This window comes from Dendroctonus ponderosae, unplaced genomic scaffold (assembly GCF_020466585.1).
Source record: "Dendroctonus ponderosae isolate FM_Combo_2020 unplaced genomic scaffold, Dpon_F_20191213v2 Dpon_F_20191213_11, whole genome shotgun sequence".
In the NCBI taxonomy this organism is placed as follows: domain Eukaryota; kingdom Metazoa; phylum Arthropoda; class Insecta; order Coleoptera; family Curculionidae; genus Dendroctonus; species Dendroctonus ponderosae.
In genome coordinates, this window is record NW_026017213.1 from 2,378,115 (window position 1) to 2,392,243 (window position 14,129).

At 36.2% G+C, this 14,129-nt stretch overlaps 1 protein-coding gene and 1 long non-coding RNA gene across 2 annotated transcripts in view; one reads left to right on the forward strand and one right to left on the reverse strand.

Annotated features, from left to right (window-relative positions):
• The window catches only part of LOC109540784 (forkhead box protein I2), a 41,556-nt gene that overhangs the window by 11,880 nt on the left and 15,547 nt on the right, over positions 1-14,129 (forward strand). The window contains exon 2 of the mRNA XM_019909260.2: positions 5,343-5,442. Coding sequence (XP_019764819.1) covers positions 5,343-5,442 — 100 coding nt within the window. The remainder of the gene's footprint in view (positions 1-5,342; positions 5,443-14,129) is intronic.
• LOC125503007 overlaps positions 1-14,129 on the reverse strand; it is a 58,613-nt gene that overhangs the window by 6,580 nt on the left and 37,904 nt on the right. The gene's annotated exons all lie outside the window — the stretch shown is intronic.

Consider the following 14,129-nt stretch of genomic DNA (forward strand, 5'->3'; position numbering starts at 1 on the left):
ACTTTCTAAATGCCAGTTTCCACGTGAATGTTTCCTCTGCTTGAAAAATTGGCCACTTTCACACTAAGGCAATTAGCAATATTAAAGTTGTCCGATCAGTAGTCTACATTTAACGCTGGAARTGTTGAAATTGTCGATAAAATTAATGCAGGATTTTTGCGCACGTTGAAAATGAAAGTTAGTCCGCATTCTCTATTYGAAAAACTTGCAACTTCCACACTAAGACAAGCAAAAACTTRCAATTATCAGAGTTTACAGCCAMCGCMTAAAGCTMGTAATTCTRRAATTTTCTGAGAAAGCAGGTTAAAGCCGGGTTTTTGCGCATTTTGTAAAKRAGAGTCTGAAAATGAAAGTTTTCACCTAAATGTCCGCTCTGTTTCAAAAGTTCCCYACWTCCACACCAARRCWAGTAGCGTCGGGAAATTTGCGTTTTCMAGCTAGTCAACACTCAAACCTTGATCAAAATTGCAACAAAAGAAAAATTTWRRAAGTTGAAATCTTCATAGTCAATTGACCCATAAAATTGCAAWTTTTTTGATGGAAATCCGGTAAAATCCCGATTTTTCRAGCTTATTCTGTWAACAAACAGTCGAKAATTCTTGTTTGCTCCAAACTAAGACCCACTTTTGCTACGCAAAATCGCAAGGAAATGTTACGGATGCAAAACCGATTTCAGAACGTAGTGAACATATCGGACCCGTATCCCATTACAAAAGTGCCATAATTCAGCCACCAATCACTATTTTTCTCGGTAAATAATCCAAACAATTCATTATGACAATAAATCAGATTTTTTCCTTTTACTCAGCACATTAAACGTGAGGTTGAGCCGAAGCGGCCCAGGCCGGCACCACCGCACCACGCCCGGGCCTGGATATCGGATCCACAATAGTCGATAAATCTATTGTTTATCGGAACGAGTTGCCAGTTCGCTAAACTGTCGATATAAATCAGAAAACCGATCAGATTTACAGCGACTAATCGGACAATAATTGCCTGCTTTATTGTTGGCTCAACAGTGAACGCATTCAATAGATTTTCAACCGGTCAGAAGGAGATTACTGATTTTCAGTGATTTATTTCAAGAATTCAACAGCAAATTTTAGAAGAAAATATTTACGTTAAGAGATATTTTAGGGAATTACCGGCGTCGTCCACCGAATTAAATAAATCAAGAAGTCAAATTCAGCCAGTCCAGAAGCTTTTTAGCTTTTTAATGTTTGCACTTTTTTAATATGCAGCTACAAACCAGGGCAAGTCCCTAGCAACTTGAAAGTTTCACAGGCTCTTGGCAACAGTTTCGATTTAAGATGCTGAAGGTTTTGTTCAAATCCCGATACAGCTTTGTTTCTGTGCATTTTCTAAAAGTCTAAAAGTTTCCAGCCTGATATTTGCTCCGTTCGGATGTACAATTTCTAAACAACAACAAACTCGAAGATTTAACGACTTCGAAAAATTTGCAACTTCCGTACAAAAGCCAGTAGACACCTAAAACTTGCAGAATCTAGAGTCAACACCCAAAGCTTGAAATTCTCATACTTTCGGTGAAACATATTGAGATTTTCATCTTCAAGTTTAAATGTAAACTTGATTTTTGCTCGCTTGGTAAGTGCACGTCTCACAATCGCTTTTATTCAAAAAGTTATTAAACTTCCAAACGAAAGCAAGTCGAAACTTGAAACTTGCAGCGCCTTTTCCTTTGCAAACAACTCGCTGGAGCACGTAGCGACTTGAAATTATCACAGGCCATTGCCCACACGTAGGCTTAAAATGCAAAAAAATGTTCATGAAAATTGCAAAAAACCGACTTATTGAACGCTATTTTATAAAAATAAAAATGTTGTAACTTCAAAAAAGTGGTAACTTCCAAACCAGTGCAAGTAGAAACTTGAAATTTTCATGCGTCAACACAGTCAACGCGTGAGCCTTGAACTTCTGAAATTACAATCGAAATCTCATAAAGCCCTGATTTTTGCTAGCTTTGTGAATGCGAATTTTCAACTGACTCCACTCAGATGTTAGCTTTTTTCAAAGAATTCATAGCTTCCGAACTAGTGCAAGTACAACCTTCAAAATTTCACACTCTATTGCCTACAAAAATCACACAAACTCGTGATTTTTGCGCATTTTGTAAATGCGAGCCTTGAAATATTGCTCTCCAATCGAATGTTCGGTCTCTTCAAAAAATTCCTAATTTCCAAACGAGTTCAAGTAGGAACTTCAAAGTTTCACAGTCAATTGCTAACGCATGAGCCTTGAATTTGTAGAATTATAAACGAAATCTCATGAAGATCTGATGTTTACTCGCTTTGTAAACATGAATTTTGTTCTGAATGATCTGATGATTGATGAAAATCTTCGTCAAAAGTATCGGAACTTTGAAACCAGTTCAAGTAGAACTTAATTTTTTCCAGTCCAATAATCATAGTCGAATTCACATGAAGTGCTGATTTTTGAGCGCTTTGTAAATGCGAGTCTTGTAACGAAACTTTCCACTCGAAATTTGATCTCCTAAAAAAATTCGTAACTTCTAAACCAGTGCAAGTAGAAACTTGAACTTTCACGCTATATTGCCAACACGTGAGCTTTGAACTTGTAAAATTGTTACTAAAGCCAAATAAACTCCTGATTTTTCCGTGCTTTGTAAATGTGAGTCTTCAAATAATACCCTTCAATCGAAATTTGCTCTGTTAAAAAAAATCGTTACTTCCAAACGAGTACAAGTAGAAACTTGAAACTTTCACACTCTACTGGTAACACGTGAGTCTTGAACTTGTAAAATTGCCATTGAAATCAAATAAACTTCTGATTTTTCCGCGCTTTGTAAGTGTGAGTCTTCAAATAATACTTTTCAATCAAAATTTGCTCTGTTCAGAAAATTCGTAACTGCCAAACGAGTACAAGTAGAGACTTGAAACTTTCACACTCTACTGGCAACACGTTAGTCTTGAACTTATAAAATCGTCATTTAAATCAAATAAACTCTTGATTTTTTTGTGCTTTATAAATCTGAGTTTTCAAATAATACTCTTCAATCAAAATTTGCTCTGTTCAAAAAAATCGTTACTTCCAAACGAGAACAAGTAGAAACTTGAAACTTTCATACTCTAGTGGCAACACGTGAGCCTTGAACTTGTAAAATCGTCAGTTAAATCAAATAATCTGCTGATTTTTTTGTGCTTTGTAAATCTGAGTTTTTAAATAATACTTTTGAATGGAAATTTGCTCTGTTCAAAAAAATCGTTACTTCCAAACGAGTACAAGTAGAAACTTGAAACTTTCATACTCTAGTGGCAACACGTGAGTCCTGAACTTGTAAAATCGCCATTGAAATCAAATAAACTCCTGACTTTTTATGCTTTGTAAATCTGAGTTTTCAAATAATACTCTTTAATCGAAATTTGCTCTGTTCAAAAAATTGGTTACTTCCAAGCGAGAACAAGTAGAAACTTGAAACTTTCATGTTCTAGTGACAACACGTGAGTCCTGAACTTGTAAAATCGCCATTGAAATCAAATAAACTCCTGACTTTTTGTGCTTTGTAAATCTGAGTTTTCAAATAATACTCTTTAATCGAAATTTGCTCTGTTCAAAAAATTCCAAGCGAGAACAAGTAGAAACTTGAAACTTTCATATTCTAGTGGCAACACCTGAGTCCTGAACTTGTTAAATCGCCATTGAAATCAAATAAACTCCTGACTTTTTGTGCTTTGTAAATCTGAGTTTTCAAATAATACTCTTTAATCGAAATTTGCTCTATTCAAAAAATTCGTTACTTCCAAGCGAGAACAAGTAGAAACTTGAAACTTTCATGTTCTAGTGACAACACGTGAGTCCTGAACTTGTAAAATCGCCATTGAAATCAAATAAACTCCTGACTTTTTGTGCTTTGTAAATCTGAGTTTTCAAATAATACTCTTTAATCGAAATTTGCTCTATTCAAAAAATTCGTTACTTCCAAACGAGAACAAGTAGAAACTTGAAACTTTCATACTCTAGTGGCAACACGTGAGTTGTGAACTTGTAAAATTGCCATTGAAATCAAATAAACTCCTGACTTTTTGTGCTTTGTAAATCTGAGTTTTCAAATAATACTCTTCAATCGAAATTTGCTCTGTTCAAAAAAATCGTTACTTCCAAACGAGTACAAGTAGAAACTTGAAACTTTCACACTCTACTGCCAACACGTGAGTCTTGAACTTGTAAAATCGCCATTGAAATCAAATAAACTCCCGACTTTTTGTGCTTTGTAAATCTGAGTTTTCAAATAATACTCTTCAATCGAAATTTGCTCTGTTAAAAAAAATCGTTACTTCCAAACGAGTACAAGTAGAAACTTGAAACTTTCACACTCTACTGCCAACACGTGAGTCTTGAACTTGTAAAATCGCCATTGAAATCAAATAAACTTCTGATTTTTCCGCGCTTTGTAAATCTGAGTCTTCAAATAATACTTTTCAATCAAAATTTGCTCTGTTCAAAAAAATCGGTACTTCCAAACGAGAACAAGTAGAAACTTGAAACTTTCATACTCTAGTGGCAACACGTGAGCCTTGAACTTGTAAAATTGTCATTGAAATCAAATAAACTCCCGACTTTTTCGTGCTTTGTAAATCTGCGTCTTCAAATGATACTCTTCAATCGAAAGTTGCTCAGTTCAAAAAATTCGTAACTTCTAAACCAGTACAAGTGGAAACTTGAAATTTTCACAGTCCATTGCTAACGCGTGAGCCTTCAACTGTTAAAATTATAATCGAAATAACATAAGGTTCTGATTTTTGCGCGCATTATAAATGCGAATTTTGAAATAATTTTTCCCCTCAGCTGTTGGCTCTCTTCAAAACATTTATTACTTCCAAACTGGTACAAGTAGCAACTGGAAATGTTCACCATCTACAGCTAACACTTGAAGTTAAAAACCCGAAATGTTTTCATTAAAATCCCATTAAGTGTCGATTTTTGCCAACCATGTAAATACGGGTTTCAAAATAAAAGTCTCCAATAAATAATCTGAATTGAAATCCCGTCAGTGAGTTTATTTTTACAGTTTAAATGCAGCGAGGATGTTGAAAACTTCACCTGGCTTTAACGCGATGATTTATGCGATCAAGTGTTTTTTTTTGTGCGGATGAATCCAGAGTGAAATGAGCCTTAATTCATCGGGGCTTAACTTTCAGACTGAATGTTGAATTATGTCGGCTCTATTTCGGTGTGCGATAAGCAGTGGGAAAAACAACCAAACCCACTGTTAATTACCAGCTAGAATCGCTTAAGTGTTCGGTAATTTTCAGGCTTTTTCGATGGAAAAAAAACTGTTGATAAAACGCCTCAATTTGTTGCAGGATTTGCTCAACAGCGATCTGCACAAAATCAAGTCGGAGCCTGATGTGGGGGATTATCCATTACCGTCACTTTCCACCACTCTGTCCCTTCATCCACATGGTAAGTCGCTGCGGATTATTTACCTACTAAAGACACTTAACCTGCGCCTTCAATCGAGTGAACTTTTGTCAGCTAATTAACTCGATTTCGAGGGTGTTTAGTTACAATTGCTGATCGAAATGCACCTGAAATCCATCCGGCAAATGGCTCATTAAAGCGCTACATGCCGGCTCGATTCAGCCCCGGGGGCTCAACAGCGTTACTCAATCCGCCCCAAATTAATGGGGGGCATCGAGCCTACCGAGCGGGCGTGGCTAATTAGGCTAAATGGGGGGCGAATATTACCCTTATTTACGCCGAACGTTGATGAGCAAAGTCTGTTTCTGCGGATTTTTTTCCTGCAATCTTCCTCTAGTCTAGTACGTAGTGTGGCGCCCGATTGACGATAAAACGCTTATCAGTCAGCACTAGAATGCTCCAGAAGGTCAATGCAAATCAATGAATTCGGCTAAACCGAAAATTTGCCCCCGGATTTTTCCTACGCTCCTCGATAAAGGATATTTACGGTCAAAAAGGACGCGATCCTGATTAAAACAGTTCAGGTTTTTACCAGTGTATGTGGACCTCAAACTTGCATTAGTTCACTGACGTGACGCCCATGTAAAACAACTTGCAATTTTTTCGCTTCAATTACTATTTGGATAACGCGCTTTGTGATAGCTTCCGACCTTAGAAGACAAGATAATTCCAGATCGGTTGATTAAACCAGGGCTGGAGCTCGGATTTGCTTGAGAAAAATCGCGTGTTTAATGTTTTCGACCAATTGTTTTGTCAACTAGTGCGAATATTAGCACAACATCCACTAATTGCTGTGTTTGGGCTTGGGGCTTTCGAACATCTATTTTCGAACTATCATCAAAGTTAATGTTAATTTCACTTAGTCATTGTTGTTGATTATTGGACGGTTTGCGTCCCTGAACATTTCAAGTTCCTTCAACGGACAGGGTTTTCTAATAACGCCCCGTATTTTCAATACATTTTTACATTGAAATTTCAGTTTATGAAAAGTTCCTACTGGATTGAAGACGGAGATTTCAATTCGAAATGTTTTTCCTTACGGAAGTCGAATCAAATTCATATGTATATCCAAAGTTAACCAGCTTGGTTAAGCATTGTTTTGCAAAATTGTCGTGAAAAACTGCACTTTAGCTGCGGATTTTTTCCCCGTTGCACTGAAAATGTTCGTGATTTTTTAAAATTTTTCAAAAATTGCGCTCTCCTTTCATGAGTTCCACTTTACAGCAGATAGAAAGCAGGCATAAAACATTCAAGTGCGCTTTTTTTAAATTCTTGACTTTTCAATTAAGGCAAGCAACAGCTTGAAACTTCTGCAGTCAACTGCAGTCGTTTAGAAAAAGTTTTGCTTAAAATCGTTTTACAATTACAAAATCCTAATACAAACAAGTCTCGGATTGAACGCGAACGCTTTCGATCCAGACGCGTGCTCTCTTTAAAAATTCGAAACTTGCAAAATAGGACAAGCAACAACTTGAAAACTTCACAGTCTATGACGAGTACTGCAAGCTTGAAATGCAAAAAAAGTAATCAAAATCGCAAAAATACTGATTTTTTCGAACCGTGTAAATATGAGACTGGATGTGAATGTTTATACCCAGATGTGCGCTCTCTTTCAAAATTTTTTATCTTCCAAACTGAGATCGGAAGAACGTGGAACTTCGTCTAGTTGATAGGAAATACTTAAAACTTCGACTCCTCAAACTTTGAATAGAATCACCGTAAATTTGAAGTTTTTTCACGGTTTCTAAATGTAAGCCTCAAATAAATATGCGATCCTTTTCAAAAAATCGTAAACTTGAAGTTTAAGTTGTGCGGCCTATAGCAAAAACTTTAAGTTTAAAACCGTTGACTGCAATCGCATTAAATCATCAGTTTTGCGCCCGTTGTGAATGCAAGTGTCAAACTAAAGATGTTTATACAGATGTTTTCTCTTTTTCGTACTTTTTGCAAACGTGCAACTTTGAAAGTTTGGCAAGTTGTGACTTGTTCCCATTTAGAAATGTTCCTATTCCATAGCCAACAAGTATCTTCAATTTTCTTAAGAATTAGGCAAAACCCTTTCTTTGCGGTTTCTGAGCGCTTCGTAGTTGCGAGTTTAAAAATAAATTACTTAATCCAGAGTCGCTTTTTTAAAAAAATTGCAACTTTCAAAATAAGACACGGAGCGATTTGAAATTTTCACAGTTTATAGGCAGCGTTTTACTCTTAACTCCCTAAAACGTGCAATCACGTGGCATTAATTCCCGATTTTTGCGCCTATTGTATATGAGAGCCTCAAAATTACCGCTGCAGATTGGCTTTTGCTAAAACTTGCAAACTGCAAAGTTTCTCAAGTTGTGATTTTAAATTAGCACAGTCAGTAGTCAACACTTGGTCCTTAAGTGGCAGCAATTTTCAACAGTTTCGTATAAAATCCTGATTTTTGCGTTCTTTGTAAATGCGGGCCCCAAAATCGATGTTCCCACTCAGATACCGACTCTCTTTTAAAAATTCGTAACTTTTCAACTAGAGCAAGTAGAAACTTCAAACTTTCACATTCTAAAGGTGAAACACATACAGTATGAAACCGTAAGACTTTCAATATCTTTGCAAGAAATCTTAATTTTTGCGTCCTTTGTAAATGCGACTCTTAGGAGGAATGCTCCAACCTAGATGTTCGCTCTCGTTTAAAAGTTGTAATTTTCATAACAGCACAAGCAGCAACGTAAAAGTTCTTCCAATCCATAGGGAACAATTGAAACTTGAAATGCTCAAGTTGAATAAAATCGCATGGAACTTTAACGTTTTGCCTTTTGTAAATCCGAGTCTCCAAAATATTGTTTTGGCCCTTTGTTCCTTAAAAATCCAAACTTGCAAACTAAGGGAAGTAGCGACTTGAAAATATCAAGATCTATAGCAAAAAATTGAAGTTTCAAACTCTGAAAATGTTCATGTAACTGCATTTATTCCTAATTTTTGGGCCGCTTGCAAAAGCGACTGGCGGAATGAAGATTTTCATGCAGGTGTTCGCTCTTGCAACTTGCAAAGTATGACAAGTGGTGACTTGAAATTTTCACGCTGAATAGCCAAATTCAGGCTTAGGTAACTGCAATTTTCCTAAACGTAACTTGAAATGCCGATTTTTGCGTCCTAAGAGTTTGGGGAGTGTGCTTTCTATTAAAATTTAGTTAGTTCCATTACAGGACCAATGGCAACTTGAAACAAGTCCTGCTAATCCATAGCGAACACTTGAAACTTCAAATTCTCAAACTTCCAACGAAAGCTTTGCAAATGCGAATTTTCAACTGACTTCACTCAGATGTTCGCTCTTTTTAGATAATTCATAACTTCCAAACTTGTGCAAGTAGCAACTTGAAAGTTTCACGATCTATCGCAAGGAGTTGAAGTTTCAAAGTTGTAAATTTTCAATGTAGTCGCATCAATTCCTGATTATTTCGTCCTTTGTAAAATTGAGTCTCAAAATTAATGTTTAAACCCAGCTGTAGAGTGTCTCTTCTTGAAAACTCTGAAATTTAAAAAACGAGGCAAGCAGCAACTTGAAACTTTCACCGTCAATTGCGACCACTTTGCGCTTAAAATTCCGATAWTTKCARTAAAATCGCGTTGAATYCTGATTTTTCGCCWTTTGTRAATGTAAMGTCTCGMAATMAATATATATWTTTTAAGTTGCAACTTTCAAAGTRTGACAAATCGTGACTTGAAATGTTCATTTTATAYCCAAACATCTAATACTCARAAAACAAATTTTAGCATAACAWWTTGCGTTYTTTGAAAAATKAATGGTTCAACCCCGATGTTCGATTTCTTTTTAAAATTCGCAACTRCGCAACAAGTACACGCAGCAACTGRAAAGCTTTGCAGTGTGTAACAAACACTTCAAGCTTAAATTTCGAAAATATTCATTAAAATCGCCATTAACATTGATCTTTGAGCTCTGCTGYRAMTGCGAGTATCARWTCAACTGTGTCTATACCCARAGATGCCGCTCTATTTTAAACTTGAGAATTTTTCTAAATTGAACAAATGGAGCATCCTAATCCATAGCAAACTTTAATTTTTCAAACTTTCAATGAAGCCAAACTCATTTTTTTACTGTGTATAAATGCCTTGTAAAATAAGTGTGGCCATCCAGATGTCTGCTCTTTTTTGAAACATAACGTCCAAACTGGGTCARGTMGCAACTTRAAWGTTTCACAATATATAGCAAGAAATTGGGGCTYCAAACAGTGAAATTTTCAATAYAATCKCAARCAAACCTGATTTTTGATTTTWGATCCCTTGCAAATGCRGGTTTCACAAATCATGCTTCATTACRTATGTGCGCTCTCTTTTAAAAATTCGCAACTTTAMAACTAGCACAAGCAGAAACTTGAAATTCTCACWKTCMAAMKYYMATACAAYRACTTTMCAKAAAATMTAATGYGAGTCTCAAAKTGAACGTTTTAAGAGATGGGCGCTTTTTTTAAAATTCGAACATGCAACAAATTGCAACTTCAAACTTTCACACTCAAGAATCGAGCTGTAGAAGCCAAAAATTTTCAGTAAAATCGCATAAAATTCTGATACTTTCGYYCTTTGTAAATGCAWKTTCTAAAATCAATTTCAAACCAGACCAGAGAGTTTTATTCTCTCTCATTGAAAAACTTGTGACTTTCAAAATCGYGCAAGCAGCACTTTTTTGATATTTTCAGTTCAATAGGCAACATTCAAAGCGTAACTCCCTAGAACTTGGTCGGAAAATAAAAATTTCCATCCAGATGTTTGCCCAGTTTAAGAAAATTGCAGGTTTCAATCTGATGCAAGTAGAAACTTGATCTTTTTACAGTCGACCGTGGACATTTGAAGCTGAAGATGCTAAATCGTTGATTGAAAGCGGATTTAGTCCCGATTTTGGCGCTTTTTGAAAATGTGAATCAAAATTTGGTCAATTCAACTCGGGACTTGAAATTTTCACACTAGATGGCCAACAATTGAGGCTTAAGTAACTGCAATTTTCCCAAGCAAAACTTGAAATGCTGATTTTTGCGTCTTTTGTACATAAGAGTTTTGGATTGAATGCCCAGAGCACCTTTTGTCCCCTCTTTTCAAAAAATCGTAACTTCCACAATAAGACAAACAGGAACTTCAAAGTTTCACACTCGATAACGAATACTTGTAGCTGAAACTTTTCAATTAAAATCGCAATAAACCCTGATTTTTTCTCTAAATTCTCAGATTTTGACCTATTTAAAGTGTGCTTTCTTTTAAAATTTAGTTCGTTCCATAACAGGAGCAATAGCAACTTGAACAAATTCCTATTAATCCATAGCGAACACTTAAAGCTTCGAATTCTCATACTTCCAACGAAAGCTTTGTAAATGCGAATTTTCAACCAACTTTCCACTCAGATGTTCGCTCTTTTCAGATAATTCATAACTTCCAAACTTGCGCAAGTAGCAACTTGAAAGTTGCACGATCTATCGCAAGGAGTTGAGGTTTCAAAGTTGTAAATTTTCAAAGTAGTTGCATCAATTCCTGATTATTTCGTCCTTTGTAAAATTGAGTATCAAAATTAATGTTTAAACCCAGCTGTGGAGTTTTTCTTCTTGAGAACTCCGAAATTTAAAAAACGAGGCAAGCAGCAACTTGAAACTTTCACCGTCAATTGCGAACACTTTGCGTTTAAAATTGCGATATTTGCAGTAAAATCGCGTTGAATTCGGATTTTTCGCCTTTTGTAAATGTAACGTCTCGAAATCAATATATATATTTTTAACTTGCAACTTTCGAAGTATGACAAATCGTGACTTGAAATGTTCATTTTATACCCAAACATCTAACATTCAAGTAACAAATGTTAGCATAAAACTTGGCGTTCTTTGAAAAATGAATGTTTCAACACCCCGATGTTCGATTTCTTTTTAAAATTCTCAACTTTGCAACAAGTACACGCAGCAACTGGAAAGTTTGCAGTGTATAACAAACACTTCAAGCTTAAATTTCGAAAATATTCATTAAAAACGCAATAATACCCAGAGATGCCGCTCTATTTTAAACTTGAGAATTTTTCTAAATTGAACAAATGGAGCCTYCTAATCCATAGCAAACTTTCAATGAAACSAAACTCATTTTTTTACTGTGTATAAWTGCGTYGTAAAATGAGTGTTGCYATCYAGATGTCTGCTCTTTTTCGAATCATAACGTCCAAACTGGGTCAAGTAGGAACTTGAAAGTGTCACAATATATAGCAAGAAATTGGGGCYTCAAACAGTGAATTTTTSAAAATAATCGCAAGCAAACCTGATTTTTGAGTCCCYTGCAAATGCGGRTTTCACAAATCATGCTTCATTACAWATWTTTTTTTTTWAATTCGCAACTTTGCAACTAGCACAAGCAGAAACTTGAAATTCTCACAGTCAAAAGCCAAGACAATAACTTTCCATAAAATATAATGTAAGTCTCAAAGTGAACGTTTTTCTTTTTAATTCGAACATGCAACGAATTGCAACTCCAAATTTTCACAGTCAACACTCGAGCTGTAGAAACCAAAAAGTTTCAGTAAAATCGCATAAAATKCTGATTTTTTCGTCCTTTGTAAATGCAAGTGCTAAAATCAATTTCAAATCAGACGTTKATTCTCTCATTGAAAAACTCGTTCTTGTTTCAATCTGCTACAAGTAGAAACTTGRTCTTTTTACAGTCGACCGCCCGCATTTGAAGCTGAAGATGCTAAATCGTGGATTGAAAGCGGATTTAATSCCGATTTTCGAGCTTTTTGAAAACGTAGTCAATTCAAGTCAGGACTTGAAATTTTCATTTCAATAGGAAACCATGTGGGGTTTAAAATCTGAACGATATCAACAAAATGGTGCTAAATCCTAATTTTTACGCCGTTCGTAAATATCAAAGATTCAGACTTTCGCTCTCGTTTAAAAATTCATAACTTTTCAACCAGAACAAGTAGGAACTTGAAATTTTCACCGCATCTAGCCATCAATTGATGCATGCAGATTAAAATCAAATCGCTGAGACAGTGGCAAACGTGAGAAAATTTCCGATATTTCCTTAGCTGGCACCGAAAAGTCCACTCAAGATTTTGAACAATTCCGATTAATTAACTTTATCCGAATCGCTGGAAGAAAAATGACGTTCCATTTACGTCACACACGCTTCGTTTTGTTTGTCCCGGTGACCTCCGACCTCAAAGATAAGCCTCATTATAACGGCGACCTCCGTTTCGGAGGCGAATCGACTGAAGGCAACCAACATACTGTGCCGGAAAAGCATTTCATCGTCAATTCGTGAAGGAAAAATCCATCCAGACGATACACTGTCTGGACTCAAAGTGGAATCATTGATAACAAGATGACGATCAAAAGGAGTTTGATTGGTTTAGTAGTCAAAGGAAGCAATTGATTGCATTCTGTTGGGGGTTTTTGGGCATTGGCAGCTGGCTGGATTGACCTAGAAAACGCATAAGGTGTTGGCGCAGTCAGCCGGATGTCCTCCACGCTGATTTGCTTCGAGCAAAACAAACTCTTCAACTGTTTTGGTTCAAAGTTGTTTGTTTATTTACTTGTCGGAATAATAAGCTTGACGCAAATTATGACTCATTAATGGTTTTTAAAGAAATTGGTGGTTTTTTCGCAGCGAAGAGAGTAAACAAGAAATACGTAAATTATCCTCTAATTACGTTTAATATCGACGAGCGGTGACCCAACCACCGAATTGACTTATCTGGGCATTGATAAATCAGCTAATAGTCGCTGCTTGAACAACTCGAAACATTACAAATTAATACTGTTTTGTTGTTGTTGCCCGCGCGCTTTAAAGCGACGAAAATAGAACCTCAAAGCCCGGCAAAGAACCGGTAAATTGTCTGGGTGTGTTAACACAGTTGATGCTGCAACTAATTAAGGGTGGAAGCCATCGAAATAAAAACAGTAAATTTACCGCTGTGTGTTCCTATATCTTTGAGAGCCCGGCTTGTCACCCACTTAATTCACTTGCCGGGAGTTTTTCAGCTCGTTTTATGCGCTCTAATGCGCGGTTTATAAATACTTCACCACATCAAACGGTAAATGTCTCCGATATTTTGCAAATATCCTTCAAAACACCTAATAAAATACTACATATTATTCTTGTTATGTTGTTTGCTTTTTACACAACACTTTATGAGCTACAAATACACGGTAAATTTTCATCAACGCGAGACTGACTGATTTAGTGTTTGCCAAATTGCACTCTTGCAGTTTCAGTCTTTTCATTTTTTTGATTTTCCAATTTTCTCTGGTTTCTGGGGTTTAATGAAGTGAACACTAGTTGCTTTTACACTACAAACGGTTCCAGATTTGGGCACCTTTCTACTATTGGGGCCACTTGCCCACCTGGGTGTTTGCTCTCTTTTAAAGTGTACCACTTCCAAACTAGGACTAGTAACAAAGGGAAACTTTCACGGTCTTTTGTCAATAGCTGAAGCTTAAAATCCTGAAATTTTGGTTAAAATCGCATTAAAACCTGATTATTTTTTCAGCTTTGTAAATGCAACTCAACAAGCAGCAACCGGTAATTTTCGCAGTCGATAGCCAATAGTTTCTGCTTAAACTTGTGCAATTGTTAAGGAAATTGCGTTGAATCTCGATTTATTCGACCTTAGTAAATGCGAGGCTCGAAACGAGACTCTCAACTCT